Source organism: Rhineura floridana, chromosome 8, assembly GCF_030035675.1.
Source record: "Rhineura floridana isolate rRhiFlo1 chromosome 8, rRhiFlo1.hap2, whole genome shotgun sequence".
Lineage (NCBI taxonomy): Eukaryota > Metazoa > Chordata > Lepidosauria > Squamata > Rhineuridae > Rhineura > Rhineura floridana.
In genome coordinates, this window is record NC_084487.1 from 54,851,145 (window position 1) to 54,878,644 (window position 27,500).

General features: G+C 42.7%; 1 protein-coding gene across 1 annotated transcript in view; it reads right to left on the bottom strand.

The window, feature by feature from the left end:
* The window catches only part of CFAP54 (cilia and flagella associated protein 54), a 272,916-nt gene that overhangs the window by 55,366 nt on the left and 190,050 nt on the right, over positions 1–27,500 (bottom strand). The window contains exons 49-53 of the mRNA XM_061582731.1: positions 23,269–23,391; positions 22,811–22,864; positions 21,569–21,785; positions 16,232–16,329; positions 14,216–14,385 (exon numbers count right to left, since the gene is read on the bottom strand). Of these exons, the coding sequence (XP_061438715.1) occupies positions 14,216–14,385; positions 16,232–16,329; positions 21,569–21,785; positions 22,811–22,864; positions 23,269–23,391 (662 nt within the window). The remainder of the gene's footprint in view (positions 1–14,215; positions 14,386–16,231; positions 16,330–21,568; positions 21,786–22,810; positions 22,865–23,268; positions 23,392–27,500) is intronic.

Here is a 27,500-nt window from a genome sequence, read left to right on the forward strand (position 1 = left end):
CAAAAATATAATTAAACAAAGAAGTTTACATATTTTCTATTTTCATGCAATAATTCAAGGACCCACATCACCTGCCATTAATTTAGTTTTTATTCATTCATTCATTCAGCTAGTATAGCACAGTGAGGAGGAGAGCTTGGCTGGGAGTCCAGAGTCTGTGAGTTCAAATCCCACTCGTGTCTCCTGGGTGTCAAGGGCCAGCTAAAGATCACGCCACAGTGAGTGGCTTAGGGGTTACATGCCTTGCCACCTGTGCAGCCGTGGGCAGGCTGCATAGTCCCAAGGAGCCCAGTTGCCCCCCAGTTGGCAGTTGCAAACAAGGAAGGGGCTGGCTTGTGCAGCTGTAGCAAGCTGAGCAAGCCCTAGCCAGCTGGGGAGGACTAGCCTCAGAGGGAGGCAACAGTAAACCCCCTCTGAATACCGCTTACCATGAAAACCCTATTCATAGGGTAGGCATAAGTCGGAATTGACTTGAAGGCAGTCCATTTCCATTTTTTCCATTCATTTATGCAAAAATGTAATATAAAACACATATGTTTTTAACACAAATAGCTAATATTTTAGACTAATCTTAATGGGGTTGAGATTAAGCTTTACTTTCACTGGCTAACAGACTTCCTAAATTTGAGGCATTCAAAATGAAACAGTCCAGGAAGATACCTACTTCAGAATTTAAACGTTTACCACAATTCATAATAATGATATACAAAATCATTAATAGGGCAAAAAAGGTATTTTACTTAGTGCTTAAAACTGGTTTGTTGAATTATTTTAATAAGAAAGATGGACATTATAAAAGTTCTTCAATGTATGTATTTTTTTTACATTTATAGACTGCCCTTTATCCATAGGATTCTTGACATTGATACTTTCCAATGCAATGTTCTGAATATACATTTTTCAAACACTATATGTGGAACACGTATAGTAAAACCGTAAAACAATTAATTCAAGCATAATTAAAACATCACAGTAAACCAATAAAACTGCTCAACAGTAAGTGTCACAATAACCATGCCTACGCACAGACGTCCCCCAAATGCCTGGGTGAAAAGATATAATTCATTGACTATATTAGCTCTCTTTGTGAATCTTTAATAGTATATCCACGTGTGATAAGATAAATGTGCACAAGCTCATAAAATGTTTTAAAACCCAACAGCAACATTATCTGATTAAATAAATAAAGTTCCAACTGATCATGGCATCCTGAGAACCATTTCCCATATTACTTCCCAGAGTGTACATTGGGAGGAAAAAAGATGCATGTAGGGCAAATTCCAGAAGAGTTCAGATGCCACGTTCAGGACATAGGCCCACATATAAAGCAGGACTTCCCTTGTTGCATGGTCTCTTTTCTATCCTCCAGCTGACTCCCTTCACTTATAACAATTCCCCAAGCATTGGTTGCCCTTGAACTCAGAAGGAAGATGATGAGGAGAAAAAAGCCTGCAAAGAACTAGCAACAGAGAAACATCAAGAGTTTTGTACAGTGAGATATTCAAAATATATGTATATTAGCTGAGAGTGCCCAGTGCAGCTTAGAAATTCTAAAGAGCCAACAGGGACCCTCACAGATGATCAGTGCAGGGTTTTAAAAATGTAATTTTTATGTTTTTTTTAATCAATGCAGTTTTGAATGGTTCAGTCCACCATTTTGATTCAAAATGATGTCCAACCGTGTGAAAACATACGTCAACAACCTGTTCCTTGATCTGAAGAACTATTATGCCAAATTTGGTTATGAAATCTTAATAGGTGTCCAGATCAGTACATTTTTAAGTGTTGAGTCTACCATGTTGATTCAAAATTGTACCCAGTGGTATCTAAACATAGACAGAGACCTCCTCTATGAACTCAGGAACCATTGTGCCAAATTTGGTTACTATCTCTTAAATGGTGTCCAAATCAGTGTAGTTTTGAAAAGCTGAGGCCACAATTTGTTTCAAACTAGTAACCAGAGGTATCCAAATATTGACAGAAATCTGCTCCCTGACCTCAGGAACCATCATACCAAATTTGGTAAAGCTATCTTAAGCTGTGTCCAAATGTATAAACAGAAAAGCATTTTTTCAAAATACATAGTAGATAGATGCAAAGTATCTGCATACAAAAGCCATGAGGGTAAATGTGTGGTTTGTGCAAATTTCCCATATCTCCATTCAATGCTCTCTCTCACTTTAATACTATATATAGTATGGATAATTTGTGGTGAGCACAGAAGGAGGGAACATTTTACTCACCAGAAAGGCGTTTCTCTGAGGGCACTAAGATACTGCTAATTAGATGCTGTCTTCCTCTCCTGTTGCTTGAGGCAGGAAAGAGTTAACACTCCAAAGGACTCTTATCTCAGCCACTCCCACGGAGTGTTAGTTCTCTGTCATGCCAAGCTTGAAAATATAATACTTATAAACGCTAACACATAACACAAAATATTCTAGAACTCACTCTAACCAACACAAAACATACATCTCTAAATCTACAAGGTCAATCCCGACCCTTCAACATCTACCCACTGTTTCTTGCCTTCTTTTTGCTTGTAATACATCCCAGGGTGGGACTTGGCAGTGTCCTAGTGTCCCCAGAGCAACACCTTTCTGGTAAAATGGTTCCTTCTTCAGTGGGCACTAGGACACCCCCAGGTGGGATGATCAAAAGCTGACCTTTTGTGTGGATGGGTACGTGCTCTTTAATGACTTGGTAGCACCTGCTAAAGAACTCACCTCCCAAAGGCTGCCTCTGCAGATGCATAAATGTCTGTCTTACAGTATTTGATCAACATATTTGGGTCTGCCCAAGTGGCTGCTCAAGAGACCTTTTGGTGTCATGAACCCTGCTGGAGGGGAGTGGACAGACAAGAATGAAGCAGAGGAGGAGGAGGACTTAGAATGGGATGCTTGAGCCGGTGAAGGGCTGAGTGGGGAGTGGGACTCAGAAGGCGCCCTAGCTCTGGACTCTGACAATTCAACCCCAGCAGCTCCAGATACCCCTGTGGAGAGTCAACCTGAACAGCCAGTTGTTTTCCAGCCTGATGCATCCCCTCTACCTGTGCCCGCATCACCAGCAGGCAGCCCTCCTCCCTCAGAGGGGGAAGACAGGATGGTGACAGAGGCTCCGCCTTCACCTCATGCCAGGAGACAAATGTAGTAGGAGATTCAACAGACACAGCTGAGGTGGAGTCTTCACCTGCGCACGCACTCCCAACAGTGACAGTTGGCATACACAAGCAGCATGCCTGCCCAGTCCTACTTAAGCCAAGTGGTGGGGGGGGGAGTAGTTGCTGAGTCAATGTCTTAGTGCTGCAAAGTTGTACCTAGTTAGACCTAGAGGGATGCTGAGTTCTGAGTAAGCCGTAGGTGGATTAATGAAGTGCACTGAATTGAAACTGTCTCTTAGCACAATAAAAGAAAAAAACACAGCTATGTCTGAGTTCTTTGAGTTTGGGCAGGACACTTGGAGAGGTGCATTTGTTGAGTGTGCTACAATAGCAGCCACTGCTCTTGTTGAATGTGCCACAATACCAGATGGGGGTAGCAGATGCAGAGAACAATACACTAAAACAATGCACCTTTTAATCCATCTTGCCAAAATGCATGAAGAAACCTTCTTTCCTAAACTAGTTGGATGGAATGAGACAAATAAAGAATCTTTTTCTCTGATTGGCCTTGTACTTTTAATGCTTTTTGCACATCCCCAAAATGGCATGCGCACTCCAGAGCATGTGATGGTGATGAGCAAAAGATAGACAAAACATAATTCCTGCTGGCAGTGAAATGCTTGAAATGTTTACTTTTAGAATAAAAGCCGGATCAGTTTGAAGTATCACTTTGTTCTTGTGAAATACACAAAGGTGTTTTGCCACTGGCAATTCTCCCCATTCAGATATTTATCTAGCTGATGTCATAGCTACTAAGAACAAAACTTTATAAGACATTATTCATAGAATAGAAGATGCTAACAGTTCAAAAAGTGGTTTTTGGAGCACTGGCAACACTTTATGCAAATCCCACATTAGGAAACTATGATGACAGGTGCAGAGGTCAAAGTCGCCCCTCTTATAAACTGTTTCAGAAATGGATGAGCACCCAGTGACTCAGATGGAGACTTGGAAAGTTCTGTTGCTAATGCCTGTGCTTGTCTCCACAGTGTATTGGCTTCAAACTCTGCTTCAGACTGTTGTCTAAACATTATAAGAGTTTAGCAGTGCCCACCTCCGTGATCTTACATGATCTTTGTTGCACCAGCATAAAAAAAATCCCAGGTGAACTGATAGTTTCTTATTGTGGATGGTCTTCAGGAAGCCAATACAGTGTTAACCAGCTCTGGTGATAAACCTGCTCTGAATAATTTTCTCCACTCAGCTTCCTACACAGTTAAGCTCAACCATCGCAGATTGGAATGTCTCAGAAGCCTCTGTAAAAGTAGAACTGGGTGAAGAGACAGAAACCATGGAGGCTCCACAGGTAGATTGACAGTTCTGAAAACCATAGCCTCCTTGGCAAATATGGTGCAAACATTGGCCCTCTCTAGCCTCATTTTGTTCAACACTCGAGCCAACAGTGGGATTGGTGGAAAGATGTAAAGTATTTCTGTTGGCCATGGAAAATGTAATGTGTCTACTCCTTCTATTACCAACAACGGATACCTCATGTAGAACCTCTGTAGCTGATGGTTGACATCGGAAGCAAGAAGATCCATGTCCAAACCATCTACGTAGCAGTTTGAAACCTCTTTGTGAAGTTGCCCGATATACTCCGCTGTCAGGGACTTCAAGGATCTCTCTGCCTAAGCCGACAGTTTTGATTGTTCCTGATGGAGAACCTATTATTTCATTCCTCCTTGATGACTGATAAACACTTTCATTGAATTGTTGTCTGTTCACAACATCACTTGCTTGCGGCCAAGCAGAGTCACAAAATGTTGCTGTGCCAGTTGTGCAACTCTAAGCCCTCTTGCTTCCTGAGATGACCACACTTCTTGAACAAGCTTGCCCCTGCAATGGGTGCCCCTACCTTTTAGACTGCAGAGGACAAGAATGGAATATGGCCCATGATGTAACTTGGATGGCAAAAAGTAATATCCCTAAGACCTTTGCTAAGGTAATGAGATCCTCCGATGTTTTCCTCAGCAAATTTCAAACAGCCACCTTTATCTTATTTTCTCCACCTTTTCCTCCAAAAGAGATATTGTCTCCTGTTCCGTATCTTTCACTGCCCCCAGATGCTGCAACTGTTGCACTGGAGTCAAATGACTCTTTATGGTATTTACCAGGAACCCATGGTCCTTGAGAGCTGCTAGAGTTACATGAATATCCTGATATGCTGACTGTATTGACTTTGACCAAATCAATATGTTGTCTTAAGTACAGATATAGGAGCACACCCTCTTGATGTAGTTAAGCCACAAAGGTCACCATTATCTTTGTGAAGACACTTGCACGACGCCAAACTGAAGGTCTTTGCTCTGTACTGGCAATGTTGGTTGCCATAAGCAAAATGAAGATACTTGCAGTGCTCTGGATGAATTGGCACATGAAGTTAAGCCTTAGTAAAATCTATGGAGGCCAGATACTCTCACGGTTGCATCGCTTCCCTTACTGAAACCAAAGTTTCCTTGCAAAAAATGTTGGTACCTCACAAATTTGTTCATGAATTTCAGGTCCAATATGGCCCTCCATGTCCCCCCTTTCTTTGGCATGATAAAGAGGAAAGAGTAAACACCACAGAACATCTGGTCTTGCTGGACTAGTTTTATAGCCGATATCTTCAGCAGATAATCTATTGTCTCCTGATCTAGTGTGTGCTTCTCTGGATCCAAAGAAATTGGTGATGGTATAAATCTGCTTGGAGATAGAGCCTGAAATTATATTCTATCCTTGACCCAATGGTTTCCCATTGTTGAATAAAACACTTAGACAGTGGATCCACCTTGTTCTTGGCACACCAAAACAAGAAAACCCTCCACGTTGTCAAATATACCGTTAGTTGATTATTTCCATGAAGACAACAAGGTCTCAGGCACTTTATTCAAGAACCTCATATCCCTCAGCCACAGCTGCCCTGCCTCCAAGCTATCAGGCAGAAGAGCTCTGACCAAATAAACAATCAGGGTGTGGATTAGCAAGTCCTGCTGGACTGGAAGATGTCACAGTTCTCGAATTGACAGATTCACCAAATCTGGGAACCACAGCCTACGGGGCTAAAATGAAGCCACTAAAATCATCCCCGCCTGAAGAGACTGAGTTCTCTGTATGGCCATCTGAATTAAACTGAATGGTGGAAAAGCATACAATAGACTATACGGCCAGATGATCTGAAATGCATCTGTCCCCCTGGCCACAGGACAAGAGTGTCTGGCAAAGAACACTTCCACTTGAGCATTCTCCTGATTCACAAATAGATCTATCACCAGGATGCCCCACCTCTTGGTCAGCTGATGAAACACTCAAGGATGCAGCTGCCACTTCACCTCCTTGATGTCTGTCCAGCTCAGCCAATCGGCAATCAAATTCTGAGTCCCCTCAAGGGTGTTCAGCCTTCAAAGACGCCAGGTGATGCTCCACCCACCTGAAGAGGTAGTTCGCTTTGGAGATGAGCACATCCGTTTGTTCACATAGGCCTTGGCAGCCACATTGTTGGTGCGTTGGTGTGCACACCCTCTACTTCTGAAGCAAACACCTTCAAGGCCAGCCGAATGGCCCTCAGCTCCAACACATTGATGGTCAGGTCTGATTCCCCATGATCAAGTTCCTTGGATTACTCTCTGGTCCATGTGGGTCCCTCAGGCATAGAGGCTTGCATCCAAACTGACCCCTTCTGTGAGTCAATGAGGACTCAATCACCAACAGATCTCCGACGTCATCGACACCAGACTGTGCTATCAGAGAACAATCTGCTCCTGGAATGGAAGAAGAAGCTACTGTAGCTGTCGCAAGTGATACTTGGCCCAAAGAGCTATGTTGAATGCTGACACTATCAAACCTTGGAGGCCCACTAGGGTCATCAGCCATGATCTGTCAGCAGAGAGCACTTGCAACATCAGAAATGTTCTCTTTTCCACTCGCTCTGATGTCAAGCACATGCAAAACTGGGACATGCTGAGTTGAACCCCGAGATGGGTAAGTTCCTGAGATGGTGTCAGAGAACTCTTGCATGCACTGACCACGAATCCGACCACTTGCCAGTAATCCATAGTCAATTTGGTATCCTGAACGCACTGTCCTGGACAAACCCCTGATCAAGATATCATCCAGGTAGAGATGAAGCCAAACTCTCTTGGAAGGCAGATGTACCACCAAGGGCCCCAGCACCTTGGTAAACACTCTGGGCACCAAAGACAGTGCAAATGGTAGAGCTCTATATTGAAAGTGCCTGTTGTTGTAGGGAAAGTGGAGAAAACTCCTGATTGGAATGTGGAGGTACACCTCAGAGAGGTGTCCAAGGTCATCCAATCTCCTTCCCTTAGTGCTGTGACAATGGATCAAAGGCTCTCCATTTTGAAGTGCTTTTTGATGACCCATTTGTCGAGCCATTTGAGGTCTAATATAGCTCTGATATCACCATTCTTTTTTGGCACTAATAATTTAATAAACCCGACTTTAGCTGCAAGGGATGGCTCCTATGTCTAGCAGATGTTGAATGGCCTTCAGATAATCACTGTGCTTCTCCAGTCTCCTTCATCTCAGAGTGGGAACAAACTTTTCAAAGGGACATTTGACAAATTCTAGAGCATAACTCTTTGAGACAGTGTCAAACACCCATTTGTCAGGCATTATTTCCTTCCACTTGTGAGCAAAGTGTAGCAAATGAGCTCCCATAGGTGATAAAGGAGCAATATTCTGCAAGTCGGGAGACAGAATGCCTTTTTGTCCCCTTCTGAAACTTGGAGAAGGTGAAGGACAAACCTCCTGATCTGGAGAAGGAATGTCTTCCACCCGTCTTGCTTGCCCCATCTTGGTTTGTATGAGGAAAACCCCCTGCTTCTAGTGAACTGCCATTGGCCCTGAAAAAACTGGTTTTAGCAGATCTTTCGGTCTTCTTTCCTTGCTGAGGGTAATGTCTTAATCTTGTCTTTAGTCTCCACCAAATGGGCCTCTAGACGCTCTCCAAAAAGCTTAGTCCCTGCAAAAGAAAGGGCAGTTAGGTGGACCTGTGAACCTGCATTAACCTCCCATTATCGCAGCCAGATGTTCCAGCATGCCACGGTTGTGGAGGCCATGGACTGTGACACATATTGCAAGGCATTTAAAGAGGCGTCAACAGAAAGAGCAGCAGCATATGCCATCTTTTTCAACCCATTTTTGATCAGTTTAGAAGCATCCTCCCTAAGCCCCATCTCCTCTGCCAACATGAACACTGCCCTGGTGAAGAAAGGGCTGTGGCTGACACCCAAAATGCAAGTGCATCAGCATCAAAACTTCTATGGAGAACCCCTTCAACCTGCTTATCGCATGGATTCTTGGGACTCCCTTCCCCTTCAGAAGGTATGACTGCAGGCGAGGCAAGTGCGACAACTGGCGGATCCACGGAGGGAAACTTCAACTGCTGCATTGTGGTATCAGAAAATGAGTACTGTTAGCCCACTTGGCCTTCTCAGGGCTAGACCACTCTGCCTTCAATACATCAATAAAAACCTGAGAAAAGAGTACCATTAATGGCTTAACATCAGCTGAGGTAAAAGCCTTCTTGGGCCCCATGGAACCTGACTGGGCTGCTACCTCCTGTGCCAATTCCTCCTCAATTAGTTGCAGGACCCTTCTAGTTATGGTCAAAAATGATTGAAGCCCTCTGGAGAGAACAAGCGTGCCTGTGGCTGGACTTGTTCAATCTCCTCCTCTGAGAGTTCACCTTCCTCTCTCTACATGGCTTATCATTAGAAGCATCTGAGTCAGACAGGGTCCTCTGATCCTGAGCATTTGCCCTCCCCCTCCCAGAAACCACCTCCACATTGGGAGACTGTACCAGTGGAAGAATAGCGTGGGGGCTGGGAAAGATATGCAGACACAGAAACCTGTGTATGAGGAGAACCTGAGCAACTGCAGCGTGCACTTGCTCCATTTCAGGCTATGCCTCTGCAGGGCAAGATCAGAAACCCTCCATAAATGCTTCCTGCTAGGTTCAGTCTTGGAGGGGGATGAATTTCTGAAACAATGCGTGGAGGAAGGACAGCCCACAAAGCTGCATGATCCATGGGACCTTCCCCTCCTATGTGCTTGTGCTTTCCCCCATCATCCCTCTTCTGAGAGGACTTTGAACTTTGGCATCTACAAGCCAAGCGCAGGGAACCCATAATTTCAGAATAAGTATACTCCCTAACCCATATCAGGAATTTGGAAAACTCCCCCTGGTGTGGAAAGGCAACCAGGAATTCTTGGGGATTGAGGGAAAAGGGAGTACTCACTCCACCACTCTGTGCACTCAGCAAAGGTGAATCAGCCGCTACCTACTGCCTTGGTCCACTTGCAATGGAAACATTATCATCCGACAGCTCTCCCACCAAATGACACTGTTGGGAAGCTGATGAGGCAGCAGGAGAAGCCATGAAGTAAAAAGGCAGCCACAGCCCAGCGTATAAAGAGAGACAAGAACAAGCTCTGTCTGAAAAAAACTAACTTTGCTGTTACCCAAACAGGAGTTGCTCTTGCCCCACTTCCAACACAGCGCAACAAAGAAAACATAGGAAAAGCCAACCCAGGCATGTCGCAATCCCTGCTGACGGCACCACTCAACCCCCAGCAAGATGCTCCTCACCACTGTTAACTGAGAAGTGCTAGCCTGCCACTACCCCCAATTAGGGGATGGGGGGTTCAGCAGGCTAAAGCAATCCTGCTTGGTATAAGGGTTGTGAGACTCGCTTCACCAACACAGCTGTTGAGGCCAAGCTACTGTAAGTGGTAACTGAAAGCAATCAAAATGGTGGACCCTCTAGGAGACAGAATCAGGAACCAGCAGCTCCGTGCCCAAAAAGGCAGCCTGTGGCCACTCACCCTCCAGTCATCCAACTGATAAGCCTAAACGCTGCACACACACCCAACCTATGGTCAGCAGAGGCCAGGGAAAAGGAAGAAATGATGGGTACACAGAAAGAGAAAAAAGTAACACATGAAGGTGAATCTCAGGCACAAATTATTATTTATTCATTTATATATTGCTTAATGCCAAAATAGTCTTCTAAGTGGTTTAGAAAGCATAAAATTAGTTACACAAAGATAAAAATATAAACACCCATAATTAAAATACAAAAGAAACTCCATTAAAATAGAAACATCCATAATTATAATACAAAACAATTCTATTAAAATACAGCAGTTACAGATGAATGCAAGACAAAAGCTTTGAAAAAGAAATACACTCCTCCACTCAGCATTACAAAAAAACATAAATAGGATTCTAGTTCAGAGATCTTTCTCAGGTTAAAGATCTTGCCCAGCAGTAATCTTCCAAGTGGGCTGGTAAGCTAGAAGCTGCAGGTGAATTGTGATCTCTTATGTAGGATGTCTTCCTTTAACTGGGGGCCAGGTTTTGAAAGTGCCTTCTTGAGCAATTATTCATTATTGCAGGATCTGAATGTGAAGTTTGTTGTACTTGCACAGGAACTACTTCAAAAGACTGGCAAAATGCAGCTAGATCTGCAGAAATATCAGCCATCAGAGCTCTTCTAATGTGATTTAATCCATCAGGGAATAATTAAAATGTTCCACTTGTTAAAGTTCCTGATTGTGACAGGAGGTGGCAGCGGAGACTACATTATCTGTCTGCAATAAATATTTATGCTGTTGTTGCTGATTTTGACCAGAGGTGGCAGCATAACTCAAAGTAACACTATCTGAGCAGCTGTGTGAAACTGCAGACTACTTGCATGTTAAATCCAGTAAACTCCTCTTCCTCACTGGAATCAGGATGGAAAAGGACTTCTGGGTCTGGAGCTGGATCCTCTCATCCCTCTCTTCATATGTTGCCATCCACTGCTGGCTTTGTTCTCCCACATAAGCTGCTCTTCTGTGCTCTAGTGGTGCAGACAGTAAGACCAACCCTTATTTTTTTTCCTTTGATTTGGTAATATATTTTCCTCTGATTGCTGTTACAGTGCTTGCAAGGTCTGTTAGGCTCCTATTCAGATCACTGGCCACTTTCTCCACTACTGGTGGAGTTAATGGACCACCCATTGTTGTTAGAAAGTTGCTTTCAAGCTCAGAATGGTGGCCATCTCTGAGCGCACCACAGCAGCTTTTATTTTTAACTGCCTTTTTCTTCTCTGGGTGGGTTATAGATGCTACCACACCAGCCGCTCCTGCTGCTTTCTCCACAGCTGTTGATTTTTTAGAGTACTCTGATGTACTTTTAGTTTGATCCTTAGGCATTTTGCTACTGGTAGGAGTCGTTTTATTTTATTTTTACCTCAGGAACCAACTGTTCAGTTGAAACAACTCAGAAATTCATTAAATTAAAATGGAATTAATTTATACTGGTTGATTAACTAGTGAATTAATTTAGAAAATCAAATACAAAGAAAATTTGTCACAAGGTGTCACAAGGATCAATTGATCAATGGATGCAACTGACACTCAATAGCCACACAAGCACACTAATTTGAATATTGCTTTAAACAACAATCAATAACAAACACTCGTAATGACATTCAGACACAAGAGTTCCTGACAATAAAAAAAATTGCTATTTGAAATAAGGATATACTGTAAGCTTGCCAGACTGAAGAGCAAGGTAAAAGCACTGCTCAAGCTAGGCAGGGAAATGAACTAACACTCCTTGGGACAGGCTGAGATGAGAGTCTTTTGGAGTGTTAACTCTTTCCTGCCTCAAGCAACAAGGAGAGGAAGACAATACCCACTTGGTGATGTCCTTGTGCCCACTGGAGAATGGGGGGGCATGGAAGGCATGCACAGGTAAAAGTGCATTGTCACACCTACCATGTGGCAGTGGTGGGAACCCAGAGAGCACACTTCTTAGTCTCTATTGCACATCCCGTGAACCACCCAGCAGAGCTGTTTAGAGTGGCAAATGGCTGTTTCAGACCAATGCGATATTATTAACAGACCACTCAATAGCCTGTTGAGATTTGCAAAGCACTTTCACTCAGATCCATTCTGAACTTGATGCAACAATTAGTTCAGATCCATTGAAGGTCCCTGGAGCAGTTTCTGTGGGATCAGTTTCAGTTGTTGTGGCCTGAGAACATGGATAGGACACTTACAGCAATAAGGTTGACTACATGATCTCTTGATCCCTGCCCATCATAATTGGTGTAATCTAATAGGAGGGGAGGGACTGAATAAATGAGGAAGTTATGTCCACCACCTTGAAAGAGGCCCTCCCTGGATCCAAAGGTTTTAGAAAATTACTGCCCGTTCTGTAATATTCAATTCTTTGGCAAAATTATCTAGGAGGAGGAGGCAAGCCAGCTGTGCATATGCCTGGAGAAAGTAGACTATATAGCTAAACCAGGGTTTCAGCCCCAGTTTCAGCACCACAAAACACTGACTGATGTCCTTTATCAGAAGAGAAGACAGGGAGTGCCACCCTGTTGGTTCTTCTTAACCTCTCAGCACCTTTAAACACCATAGTCCATGGTGTCCTTCTGAAACAGCTCAGGGCGTTGGAAGTCAGAGGCACTGTATAGTGGCTCTGCTCTTACCATCAGGCTTGTTGCCAGAAAGCAGCACTAAGGGATTGTTGCTCAGCTCCATGGTTTTTGTGCTGTGGTATACTGCAGGGGTCCATTCTGTCTCCTATGCTATGCTCTATTCCATCTGAAACAGGAGAGGCTGTGAAGTGTTGGATCAGTGCTTGGAAGCAGTGATGGGGTAGATGGGGGCAAAAAACCTGAGATCAGTCCTGATAAGATGGAGGTGCTCTAGACTACTGTGTCAAAATATTAGGTGGATATTAGGTAGATATTGCACTCTTCCTGATAAAAGAGGTTTGCAGTCTGGATTCCAAGTTGTCACTGGAGCCCCAAGTGGCTTCTGTGGCTAGGAGTGGTTATGCCCAGCTTAAATTAGTTCACCAGCTATGGCCACTCCTTGACTGGGATACCCTGGCCTCAGTTGTTCATATTCTAGTGACCTCCTACCTAGACTATTGCAAAGCACTGTGTGCGGGGGCTGTCCTTAAAGAGGTATAGAGCTGCAGTTAATACAGAATGCAGCTGCTAAGTTGGTGAGTGGGGCAGCCTGATGAAACCATGTCTTGAAAGTGCTGCACTGGTTGCCAGTGAGCTACTTGGCCAATTCAAGATGCCAGTAGTAATATTCAAAGCCCTAAATGGTTTGGGACCCAAGAAAACAGCATCTCCCCCATTACTGACAGCTGTATGATCAGCAGGGAAGGCCCTGTGGATGCCACCACAGTTGAGTGCTGCCCAGTTGGCGTGGACCCGTAACAGGGCCTTCTAGATAGTAGTTGCCCATTTACAAAATGCCCTCTCTAGTGAGATGCATCCATGTCCTTCACTATTAGCATTCATGAGGAATTTTTAAACATTCCTGTTCACCCAAGTATTTGATGGCTGAAATATATTGTTTCTGGCAGCTTTGAAATTATTAGCTGTAAGGATATCTGACTGTTTTCAATATTTTAACTATTTTTTGTTTCATTTTGTTTTGTTGCTTGCCACCCTGGGCTTCTTTGGGAGGAAGGACAGGAGAGAAATTTAATTAATAAATACAGTACGTTGAACTTGATAGAATTATGGTCACTGTTCCCAATCAGTTCAACAACAGTTGGTTCAACAATCAGATCCTGTGCACTACCTAAAATTAAGTGCAAATTTGCCTCCGTCCCCCATCAGTTCCATGAATTTGGGTATCTGGATGTTTTACTTCTTTGTTGTGACTGGAGCATCTTATGAAGATGAATCCTGGGTCCTGGGCCATGACAGTATTCACACTTAAGCCAGAAATACTGCAACTTGATGTGGCTGTATATTATCTCCTGAATTCACTCTTATTCACCAGTCATTTGTGAGTTTCAGACTGCACATACGTCAGCACAGAATATGATCAGTACAACATGTGTGCCGATTTGCACCTATGCTCAGCTATCTCTGCAAGCTAGCATCCAGACCACACCATTTTGAATAAAGTCAGCTTTTAAAAAGTTATCCATTATGTAACATGATGACACTGTTTTTCCCCACTAAAATATTTTACAAATAAAGTAGAAACAACAGATGTGCCACTGCATGCTGAAATATTTACCTGAATGCTGTCTGTAGTCTTTGTTGAGCAATAGCTGCAAGCTGAAGCTTAGCTTCAATGACAGTTTCTAGTTCGGCAGCTGAACATTCATAAAGCAATGTGCCATATTTATTTTGTACAATTTCGAGAATTAAATTAATCCTTTCTTCAGCTTCTGCCAATAAAATCCCCTAAAATAATAAAAACTAATCACTGACCAATTTACAAAGAACTAATGAAAATCTGAGCTTATTTAGTTGTAATCAAACAGTACAATCAAGAAAAAGGATGTTTTCTTCTCATTGAAATCAACAGGATTTAAATGCTACAGGTATGATGTTTAGGGTATCAAGTCCTATATTTGAATGCTAGACATTCTTTAAACTTCCTGAATAATACTGACAGGTGTAGTGACTAGTTACACAACATTTGATTCTTTATTATTATTTTAATTGATGTTTTAGACTACCTTGTGCTTTTTTGATTGTATACTGTATTTTATTATGTTTGCTGTAAGTCGCCTAGAGTGTCCGTTAATTCGGACAGATAGGCGACTAACAAATAAAATTTATTATTTATTATTATTATTTAAACGCAAAAATTGCTCCTGTACTTTGCGTACGGAAGGCCACAATAGCCAACTGACCCACAGTGAAGCCATAATTATTTCGTATGTGTCCTTGATCCTTAGTAGATTGATTTAAACCATATCACAAAAATGCACGAGCTCCAACATTGGATACAACTTCCTAGATCTTTGTATTTACTGCCTATAATCAAATATGGAATCACTCCCTAGCTTCCAGTCCACTGCTTGGGAGCCAGTTTTTATTTATTTATTTATTTTATTTTATTCAATTTCTATACCGCCCCATAGCCGAAGCTCTCTGGGCGGTTCACAACAGCCGAAGCTCTCTGGGCGGTTTGTTGTGTTTTCATATGGGACTTTGTCTTGAAGAAGTAGAATGAGAAATATTTCAGCCTTGATTTACACTCACTCAAGAGTACAATCCTATACTGAAGACTTGCTGGCTGAAGGGCCACAGAAAGGGTGGGGAATTAGTTCTGGTCAGAGGGCTGGATCCAGAACTGGTTCACCTTCTGCAGACCATTTTGACAGGTGGGTAGGCTGCTATGTGTGCTCCTATTCTTCTTTTGCAACTAACATTCAGTATGCTTTGACTCTGGCACCTTTTCCTGTCCCAGTACTGGGTGACAAAAAAGGGGCCAAAATCAAAAAGTGCCAACTTCTGGCTGCAAAGGAAGAATCAGGAGCACACTTAGAGTGGGCTCCCAATTCTTCCTGTGCCACTATGACTTGAATTCAAGCCACACTGGAAAGAAAGGTTCTTTCTTGAATTTTCCTGCACCTGACATCATTGGACATTAGGCCCAGGAAAGGTGGGTGTTATTTTACCCAAAACAGCCTGGCAGGCCAACTTCTAGAGACCTAGTAAGCCTGCTTAGGCCCACAGGTTGGAAGTTCCCCATCACTGGCCTATAGGAGCTGGCAGAAACCCTGCTATGCCAGTGAAACACCATAAACGCAACCACGGTGACAGCTACACTCAAATATGCTGACAGAAAACTCCACCATTGAAACCATTCTATCAGCAAGATTAAATTAATATAGAGAAAATGGGGTGCAGTCAGGGATGGCACAGAAGAGGAGCACACTTACACCAAATCCTAAACTCCCACTGACAGTGCCATTTTACACTAGCCCTAGACATGACACAAGAAATTTCTCTCCTGTTGACTTAAAAGGGTTGGTTTTTTTTACAAAACCTGTCCTACATCAATGACAGCACCACCCATTTTATGATGACAGAGCACAGGATGTGGCGTAACTCATCACTTAATCACTGAACACCGCTAGTGTATAAACCCAACACAGGAAAGCCATAACTCAGATGATATGGTACATGACACGAGGAAATGCAAGCAGTCAAAACATTGGTCAAATGAAGAGTAAATTTGCTCCTGAATAGCATAATTATGGACTATATATGTTCACATTTAAAACAATACTGTTACCTTTAGTATGGCCATAGTTAAGGTATCTTTGTTTTTTTCAAGCTCCACAATCATGAAAATTGTGTCTCGCTTTCCACTTGCAGGAATTGTTACAAAACCTTCGTAAAAATAAAATACGTTGTCAAATTAGAGGCAATTAAACAAATGAAAGTAGCACTGAAAACCAACTGGGTGTTTACCTTTGAGTTGTTCTTCTTGAGTTATCATCTGTTCAACTCTAGAATGTATGAGCTATTAGTGCCATGAAATCTCCTGGTTGAATGTTAGCGACTTTCAACAAAATAGGGTGTCCACATGGAAGGATAGAAGTCTGATGGATTGGTTTAGAAGTTTCAAGTCTAGAATGAGTCTCTTCCCATCCCACCCCACCCATCTGTGAGGCAGAAAAACTATAAAATAGATACTAGCAACCTGTTGTTTGTCTGACACTTGTTCTGAAGTGTGCAAATATGTTGTTTTGGATGGCCCCTTCTTTTGGCTGTCACTTTGTCTGATTCCCTGGAAGGTGGGAGACTACTCACTTTGGTATTGCAAAGAACTCATTAATATAACCTTTTGAGATTTATGGTCTAAGGTAAATGGAGCCAAGCTGATAGTTTTTGTGAATTTAGTTATCATTCTGCCTAGCACACAGAAATTTATCTAAAGAGTCCTTCATCTATAGAGTGATCAGAGCCACATAGTTCACCTTTGTTCATGGAAGAATCAGAAACCCAAGACTTAAACAGTTGGCTCAGGGCATTTTAAGTGTTGAACCCTTCTGAGGAATTCTGATGCAGAAGACAGAATGGTTGGAGAGAAAGATTGTGCTCTTCTTCTTTGTTCTGAGTTGGGATGGCTGGAAGATTTTACATGGATTATCCAAAAGAGCCTTCAACTGTGAATCAAAATAATTATCCCATGCATGATTGTTTTGCCCCTGGGCTTCTTGGAGGCAGGTGTGCTACAATCAGATGGCAACGCCCCTCTTTGCCTGTTGCCAAGGTGCTCTTGGTACCACAGAGCATGACCCTTTAATAACTTGTGTGATTAGAGGACATGCAAGTCCAAGGTCTACATAAGCTGTCTAAAATAAAACTTCTCTCGCCAAGTCAGAAGTGGGAAGGCTCTAGCGAAATCAGTGAAAGAGGTCTTCTTTCCATTTCCTATACACTCAAGCTGAATAATCTATCTGCAAATAAACTTACAAATGGACAGTCAGTTGCAAATTAACTTTTCTCTCCCCTCTTGTTCCCTGTTCAGGTTTCACGAAAGCACCAGAAAAAACAGATAATCCCAAGACTGATTGATTAATCGATTGATTTGATTTATATCCTGCCCTTCCTCCCAGTAGGAGACCAGGGCGGCAAGATGTCCCTCAAACTATGGCCTCTCTTTCCCTACCATTTTAGACTGACTAGCGCAATAGTAGGAAGTCAGCAGAGATATATGTCTTAGATAAGATGGTGGCTGCAAAGATACCATGCACACCAACTGCTTTTTTTTAAGGGCGGGAAAAAAGCCAAGTTAGGAGAGTGCCTGTTCCCCTCTTAACTGCTCTGGCAACTGTGAACTAAAGCATGCACCTGCAGTACAAACAGTCTATCACCTTCTGATAAGGCAGAAGAAGAGAGGGGTGGAGCACTCTTTCTTCATTTCTATAGGTATGGGCTCAAAGCCCATACATTCTGCAGTGGTACAGGATATAACTTGGAGAAGATTTCAAATAAAGTTAAAACTTTAATTATAAACATTCCAAAATCTTAAATGCTAAAATCATCTAGCCAAATGTAAGCACATTTAAGTCTCTCTGTAAGACTTTAGCGGTACATGCTCTTTCTAAACAAAATGTTTTCCAATTAGAAGTCTATATATATCAAAAGTAAGCCCTCACACCGTCACAGCATAATGGTGGGGGAGGGGCAAGCCAGTGAACTATGCAGTGGCACAGCTGTGGCCTGGGCCTATTGCCTGGCCATCAGGTAGCAAGATTAGGAGGGCAGCAGAGGAGGAAAAGGAGGCTGCAGCCCAAGTGGAAGAAGCTGGTGGCATCAGCGGCAGTAGTTCCTGTCTTAAGGTGGGAGGCCAAGAGGCAGCTAAAGTAACTCATACAGGGGGAGAAGGGAAGTGAGCTCTGGCGACCAGGGGAGAGAAGGGAACGAAGCTCTGGTGACCTGGGGGGGAAGAAAGGAGTGAAGCTCTGGTGGCCAGTGGGAAGGGACCTTTGGTCTTATCATGAAACTGTCTTCTACAAGCACATAAAAATGATATCAGGTGGGACTTGGGCTCCACTTTGTGTGTGAAGACAGAATAACAAGGTGTTTGATTTTGCAAAGTCATCTAGCCCCTCCTTACATAGAGAGCTGAGTTCCTTTATAGCAAGACAAGACAAGAACAAAAAAACAGAGGAAACACAAACAACAAATATTGCATTCTCTGCTCAAACAGTGTGCAACAATGAGAAAGTTAGATTAACACAGTGAAGAAGTTAAACCAACATAGTATATAGAGAGACCCTTAGATCATCTTTACATGCACGTAGAACACTGTTTCACAGTAAGACCAAAGGTTCCTTCTCCTGTGCATGTAAGATGATCTCAGGTAGGACATACCACAGTTGACACATGTAGAGGGGGCTGGGGTTTTTCTTTAGAAGCTAGGTCTAATGACTCCATAGTTCTACACAACTGAGTCAGAAAATGTGTATCTTGAAAGAGGTGATTCTGAGGCTCCGCTCCACTCCTTATTTAAAACAATTAAGTCAGAGTCCAGGTCTTCCGTGTCCATTGGAGATTCCTTTGTTGGGAAAGGGTCTCTCGAATCCTTTGTGGGGCCCCCTGCAAACATCATGTGCATCTAGGGAGACGTGACCCATAGAATTAGCTGATGTAAATGGTTGGGCTAAATTAGATGGCCCAGAGGTGCAGGTTGCTGTCTGCCACAAAGCTGGGACAGTCAAGCTGCAGTTGGAATGTGCACAGGTGTGGAAGGGTAAGGTAAGGCTTGAGACCTCTCAGTCAGGTCCTTAGGGAGGGCAGCTAAAATAGTGTCCCTTAACTGCTAGAACATATGGTCTGATAACTGTAGCTGTACTGGAGGATGGCCCCTGAGTAGAACTGGTTCTGAGGAAAGAAATTGTGACCAATAAGAGGAGGACTGCAGACAGGAGGTGTGGGAGGCACAGAAAGGACATGAGGGCTGAGATCTGATGGGCTCCTGAAAACACTAAAATTCCTCTGGTGATGACTGGGCAGAGAACAGAGCAGCCAAAGGACATCTGTCTTTTGTTAGTCAACCTGTCTGGGCTGCACATAGTCTGCTGGGTATTGCTACTAAGGTCCCCATGCTAAGCCAAGGTATATAACATGGCCCCAGTGCTTGCCTTGCTGTTGCAAGCAGACCTTGAGTAGCAAAACTTTCATATTTTTTAATGAAAGACCTTTGAAGACGATTCGGAAGCTACAGCTAGTGCAAAATGCGGCAGCCAGACTGCTAACAAGAACTAAGCGGTCTGAGCATATAACACCTGTGCTAGCCCGTTTGCACTGGCTTCCAATATGCTTCCGGGCCAGATTCAAAGTGTTGGTACTTACCTATAAAGCCTTATACGGCGCGGGACCACGATATCTGTCGGAACGCCTCTCCCGATATGAACCAGCCCGTACACTACGGTCTACTACGAAGGCCCTCCTCCAGGTTCCGACTCATAGGGAAGCCCGGAGAGTGGTGACAAGATCTAGGGCCTTCTCAGTGGTGGCCCCCGAACTATGGAATGGTCTTCCCGAGGAGGTGCGCCTGGCGCCGACACTATCATCTTTTCGGCGCCAGGTTAAAACCTTTCTCTTCTCTGAGGCATTTTAATTCCTGTTAATTGTAAATTATTATATTTTGATTTTAGACTGTACAGTTTTGTGTACAGTTTTGTGTTATTTTTATTGTATTTTTAATGTTCACCGCCCAGAGAGCTGTTGCTAGTCGGGCGGTATATAAGCTTAATTAAATAAAAATAAATAAAATAAATTGCGTTATTTAGTATTTTGTATTGGACTATGCCTTACTGTTCTCCGCTCTGAATTCTAAATTTTTTGAACTAGAGCGGAATATAAATCCATTAAATAAATAAATAAATAAATAAATAAAATGTACCAGTGTGGGTGCTGCCAGGGACCTAGTACTGGCCAGAGTCTCCCTGCTCACTGTCTCATTTGATGCCAAGTCATGCCCCTATTCTAGTGGTGGTGGTGGTTGGCTGCAGTCTCTGACTGTATTAACCGTTGAGCCTCTGAGGTTGGGAATGGCAGTGCTTGTTGCAGAGGCTTCTGGTTTTTGGTGGGGTGGTTTTGGCTTTCCCCATGGCTTTAGAGCGAGACTGCACTTAACTGGCCAAGTAGGTCTTATGGGGGCTTCTAGACAGCTTTCTTTGTCTCTGGGAATAAAGCTGTTTCCCCACCCTCCATGGGAATGAGCAGGTAAATGAGGGTGGTGAAAACCAGGAGAGTTGAAGCTGAAGAAGAACAAACATTGAGGGAAGTCAGAAGGGAGATGCAGAGGCAGAGAGGCAAGAAATGCTGAATGCTGAACTGAAATTGGCAACAAGAGTGGGAAGGAATACCAGGCAGAGCTGAGTTAAGCAGGCCGCGGGAAGGGCAAAGATAAACTGGGTTGAGGCCACTTAAGCAGAGGAATCAGGGACCTAACTGAGGAGCAAGGAGGAAGATTGCAGGGCAGTCCAGGGGAAAAGCCACTTTTTTTTCTTTCTTTTTTTACAAAAAAAGGAAATCAAAAGAAAGGACTCACACCAAGTAACCCAAAGAGACAGGCTTGAATGCTCAGAGTGCTGGGGTAACCACATTGGTGAAGGCAGAATAGAGGAACTGACCTCTCTACATAAGGAGGAGCTAAAGACTTTGCAAAATCAAACAGCATGTTATTCTGCCTTCAAACACAAGGTGGAGCTCAAATCCTACCTGAGATCATCTTACATGCATGGGAGAGAGAAGGGAGGGGAGCTCTGGAGACCCGGGGGGGGGGGATGAAGAAGGGAGCAGATCTCTGGTGAACTGGGGGGGGGGAGAGCAGAGTTCTGGTGACCCGGGGGGAGAAGAAGTGAGTGGAGTTCTGGTGACCCAGGGCAGGCAAAGAAGGGAGCTCTGGCGACCCATGGAGGGGGAGAAGAAGGAAGCAGAGCTCTGGCAATCCTTTGGGGGGAGAAGGGGGGCAGCAGCCCCTAGTAGTAGAAATATTTTACTAAGCAAGGTAATAGAATCACTTCACAAACATTATAAGGTTTATAAACCTTAATGAGCTAAAATTAAGGTTCCTTATTAAGATTTGTGTTTGTTCAATTGTTACCAGTACCTTTTAAGTATGCATCTGTGTTTTTCCCTGATTTTCTTAAGGTTTCACTGTCCAGGCAATACGTTGCTTTCATCACTTTTTCAGGAACACAATTTAATGTTGCAGATAGGCAAATAATGAAATGCATTTTGACTAGCATGAACTCATCTAAGATGCGTGGTTCACATAGTGCAGTCCAGGCTGAATGTATAGGCCTGTTAAATACATCTTCTAATGCCTTTGAAATAAAAAGGAAATTTCATAAAATATATGGACAAACTTCCTTTATTTTTTCTAAAACATAATTTCATAACCACCTCACTCTGAGGCAAAATTTAAATCTAACAAGATCATACAGAATGTAGGTGTTCCATGCAACTTCCATCTTGTTTAAATGGAATTTATCCCCTCTGTTCAAAACTCCAACTACCACCGAACCAAATCTCAAACCAAACTACATTATGGTGAAACCCAAAGGCCGGAGTGTGAGTATTGCTACCATTCCATCCAAGGTCACAGGTGTATGTAAGTGGTAATGCCATACCTAGGGAGATCCATGCCCAAGCATCTTGGCCAGGAAATATCCCCTTGGCTTAACATATTGTCCTCAACTGAATTAGGCTGCAATCCTAAGTGACCACTCAAAAGTAAATCCCACTGAATTCAATCAGGCTTACACCAAAGTAAGTGAGTTAATGAGTCCTGCTGGATCAGACAAAAGACCTATCTAGGTCAGTATTCTTTACTCACCATGTCTCTGGGAAGCCCAGAAGCACAACAGGACTCTTCCACTCATGATCCCTATGAACTGGTAATTAGAGTCATACTGCCTGATACAGGATGTAATATAGCCATTACGAATAGTAGCTACTGATAACCTTGTCCTTCCACTTGTCTAGTGCGCCCTCATTGCTGGCCTTTTGGGCCAGTTAAGACTTACTTATTCCCCAGGAACCCAATTGCAGTATCTAAGAAAGGTTGTGCTTTAGATTATTTAAAAATTATTTTAGGAACTGTTTTGTGATGGTAGTTTTAATTATATTGTACACCACCTTGGGCTCCCAACTGGGAGGAATGGCAGTGTAGAAATCAATCAAATAAATAAAAAATCCATCCAAGTTGGTGGCCATAACTGTATCTTGTGGTAGAACATATTTTACATTACATATTATCAGCTGAAATAACAATAAGAAAAAACTGAATGTGCACAAATTCAAGTGGTCTCAGTCTGATACATAAATTAGATGTACCATCTTTTTTTACCTGTAGATTCATATTTGTCAGGAGTAGTTGTGAAGAATCAAAAGTAGGAGAGACCTAAATTTAGTAAAGCAAAACAATGAGCATTACAAAGCAAAAAAAAACATACTTTCAAAGGTCAGGAAAACTGAAATATTTGCACAGTGACAGAACTTTGTCAATGTGCTGAACAATCACATTATTATTTTCTTTTTGTGTTAGCTTCCCAGCTGATTGTTGCTATGGCTGATCTTTGGCTGATCATAATTTCAGAAGGAGAGCAATATAAAACTGATCCAGGGCATGTAACTATTTTAAAAAGTTGGAAAGATCAGAAGTAGGGAAGACCTAGCCCTCCCCTGGAAAGGTGTCTGGCAAGTCCTACCTGAAATACCCTGCAAAGAACCCAGGGTGAACCTTAAGTGTAAGGGAGAATGTATTTTCTGACATATTAGGGTATGAAATAAAGTAAACATTTTTACCGGAAGTTTTGGAGTAAGCTTGTAGATGGAAGGTAGTTTCCAGGGGATTTTCTCTCCACGGTTAAGAATACATAGCTCATGGAAAGCATCAGAGAAAAATCCTAAATCTGTAAGCACTTTAATCTTTTTAAAGAAAAAGTTAGTATTACATTAACTGTCCACAACAGTGAGAGCTTTACATACAGATTCATACACAATGTGGCTTTTTGGGGGTAGGGTGCGGATGTTCTAATGCTCAGAGGGCATGCAGAGTCAGCAGTGTAATTATATTTCTAAATTGTGGGGTCTGGCTCTTAAAACATGTGTTGATAATGCAGCTTTTTCTCATACTTGCACATCCCCAGCTCCCAGGAGGAGGTGATAGTAGCATGGAAATGAGCTGTGCAAAGCAGCCACTCCAATGTGATCTTGGGGTTCCTATGTTATTAGAGAAGTATGGGAAGAAATCATACTGCTGGGATGAATTTGCTAAAAAAAAGAGAGGTACCATGCTAGAAATCAGGCCCTATGACCTGGATGCTTGCTTCCTAGTCCAAAATATGAGGGCTGAAGGGAGAGTTGTGCTAAGGAAAACTCCTGTGGAAAGGTGAATTTTTCATCATTAGTCCATATCTCACAGGGCTGAACCCTCCTTCTAAAAATAAGGTGTGGCTCAGATTAAGCTAAAACATCCTACACCCTGATCATTAGCAGCAGTCCCTTTCACATTCCCTGTGGTTTCTGCACTGTTAAATATATCTATGAGAAGTATTCAATGCTAATCCTACTCAGAGTACACTCATTTAAGTTAATATGCATGACTAATTTATGTTTATTAATTTCATTGGGCTTACTCTGAGTACAACAACTGTACATTTCCCAACTTTTCTCTATTACTATGAAAACTAAATTCTTACAGTTTGTTCAATGGGGAAAAATGCTTGCCATGCTCTTCTCTGAAACTCTTGGAAGGCATTCCTAACCTTCAGAATACCATCATTCTCTGGACAAGGTCATACATGTTGCATGGACTTACTCAGGGGAAGGGGTTATCCTGCTCTCCCAGAAGAGCAGAAGTAACCCTTCAGTATCATGTTGTTGTTGTTGTGTGCCTTCAAGTCGATTACGACTTAAGGCGACCCTATGAATCAGCGACCTCCAATAGCATCTGTTATAAACCACCCTGTTCAGATCTATCAACCAGAAAAAACATTTCTAAATAAAGACATTATTTATTATGTATCAAATTTATATCCCACCCTTCCTCCAAGAAGGAGCCCAGGATGGCAAACAAAAACACCATAAAACATATTACAAAGTCTTTGAAGAAACATTAAAACATTAAATATCTTTAAAAACATATTCAAACAAAACATATTTAAAAACATCTTTTTTTAAAAAATAGCTTTAAAAACATCTTTAAAATAATTACAAAATAATGGAAACATAAGAGAGAAGACAACGTCAACCTGCCAAGAATCCCTTCCTAGCTCCGCAACATGTATAGTAAGGCAAAAGCCTTGAAACAAACACTAGTCCTTTGGAGGAATACAGTGGTGGATGGAATGCCCTCAGAAATCACAGACTAGAATTCTCAGTAAGGTATTTCTTTCTTCTGTAGCTTCTGGAGGGCATTCCAAACCTTCAGGATGTATATGAGCAGTGCCATCCCAGGGCAGGCCTCCAGACAGAACAAAAGTTACAGAATGAGCAGCTTCTGTACAATCCTTCTTCCAAAGGTAACATCTGTAGAAAAAAATATAAATCCTGTGGCATTCAGCAAAATTGCACAGAGAAGCCCACATGATGACCTACATATTTCCTTGAGCAAGGAACTGCTTTGGGAAGCAGCCATATCTGACCACAGATATGGCTGCTTCCCAAAGCTAATGATCCTGGAACAACGCTGTTTCAGGGCCAAGAATTCAATGTTAAAAGTTCTGTAGTTTTTCCAGTTTTGGCTTATCACCCTGCAAGCAGCCATCAATGTAAATGCTATTAATTCATTAGATGTTTCTTTGTCATTTTGTTCCTCCCAAAGAACTAATCAGAGCTTGGAAAAGTTACTTTTTTGAACTACAACTCCCATCAGCCCCAGCCAGCGCATGCTGGCTGGGGCTGATGGGAGTTGTAATTCAAAAAAGTAACTTTTCCAAGCTCTGGAACCAATGCTGGTGTAACATTGATGGTTTGATATGCAATGTTTGCCATTTCTGCAAATATTGTTGTTGTTGTTGTTGTTGTTGCTGTGTGCCTTCAAGTCGATTACGACTTATGGCGACCTTATGAATCAGTGACCTCCAAGAGCATGTGTCATGAACCACCCTGTTCAGATCTTGTAAGTTCAGGTCTGTTGCTTCCTTTATGGAATCAATCCATCTCTTGTTTGGCCTTCCTCTTTTTCTACTCTCTGCTGTTTTTCCCTAGCATTATTGTCTTTTCTAGTGAATCATGTCTTCTCATGATGTGTCCAAAGTATGCTAACCTCAGTTTCATCATTTTAGCTTCTAGTGACAGTTCTGGTTTAATTTGTTCTAATACCCAATTATTTGTCTTTTTCGCAGTCCATGGTATGCGCAAAGCTCTCCTCCAACACCACATTTCAAATGAGTTGATTTTTCTCTTATCCGCCTTTTTCACTGTCCAACTTTCACATCCATACATAGAGATCGGGAATACCATGGTCTGAATGATCCTGACTTTGGTGTTCAGTGATACATCTTTGCATTTGAGGACCTGCAAATACCATAGTCCAAAACTGTGATACAACAGGACATGACCACCACATTATGCGTATGTGTACCCTGCAAATTTTGTATTATTTGAATTTGTTATCCCTGCCAGATGTACCAGCATAGTGTACTATTGGTGTAATAATTGCTATCTGTGCCTATGTTCTGGGCAAGGTGTTCTACATAGTGATGAAGAGGCCTGCTACCAGTTGTCTGAAGCAATTAATACCCACTGATCCAGAGCTCATTTTGAATCCTGGATCAAGGTTCTGCTAAGCCAGTCCACCAATTCCTTGGTTGAACCCACTAGACACTCCATTTTAATAGACAAGATATAACTTTTGTCAACATTATTCTGCTGATCTCTTTGAGAAGTGTCCAGGATTGCTCTCCCCACCCAATACCACCCCCATATTGATGTAGACTTTGAAAGACATGCCGTTGAGATAAGAATGTACATTTTGAAAATCAGCATGGCTACTTCAGTGGCCCACAATTCCAATCAGTTTATTCTCCATCAGGATTCTGACTGAGGCTAGGTTCCCTGGATTACCAAGATGGGCTCCCCAACTGAACAGAGTGACATCTATAGTAATCACAATTCTATCCGGTAAAGTGAGACTGACAAACATGCATCCTGAGTCAGCCTTTGTGGTACTAGCTAGCAGTCCAGTGAACAAAGTAGATTCTAAGAGAGAACCACCTGCAAGTGGGTTCATTTGACTATCTGCTCTTGGAATTGTAGTAGCATCTTCTATAGAACTCTGGCATGAAAAATATGACCACTTAACCCAGTCCCCACAGGAGGTGATCAGATCCAGAAGCTGAGCAACAGTCTGATGTCTTTCTCCACTGCTCTCACCAATTGTCATCTGTAAGATTTTGTGCTGCTGCTCTTCTGAGGGGAAAAACTGAAAATGGACCATGTTCAGAAGCCCCAGATAATCCAGAGATTGCTTAACCACAGTAAACTCTTGTCTAGGCTGACAGGGAAGAGTGATCCGCATGTTCTCAACCCCTCAATACAGATGAGAATGTTATCTGCTTTGCATCCTCAAGTGTGCTATAAGAGCCATAGTGACCTTGTTGAACCTTCCAGCATGCCAATATCAGTGTGAATGGAAATGCCCTCTTTTGGAAATGGAGGTATTTCCTGTGGCTGAGTCTTATCATCAAGATGTGGTGACAGACCCTGGGATCACCATCTAGTGATCGCTGCTACGCTTATCTTGATCTGAGCCATTCCATCCTGAAACATTTTTTGTGCTAAGTGAAAGACTCAACCCTTCAGCTGCTTGGGAGAGATGTTGTTTGGTAGCAGGAGGATGATTACTTCTTTGGCTCCTTAGAGCCAGAGGAGAATTGGTTGGATGGCCCTGCCAAAGGCAAAGGAGCAGTGCCATATGGGCGTATCCCCCACAATGACTGAGATTTCATTGGAGTGGCACAACGATGGCTGGGCCTTGGACCTCAGGTCGTCCTTCCTGGCCATATTCAGAGCTTTCTTTTTATATATTTATT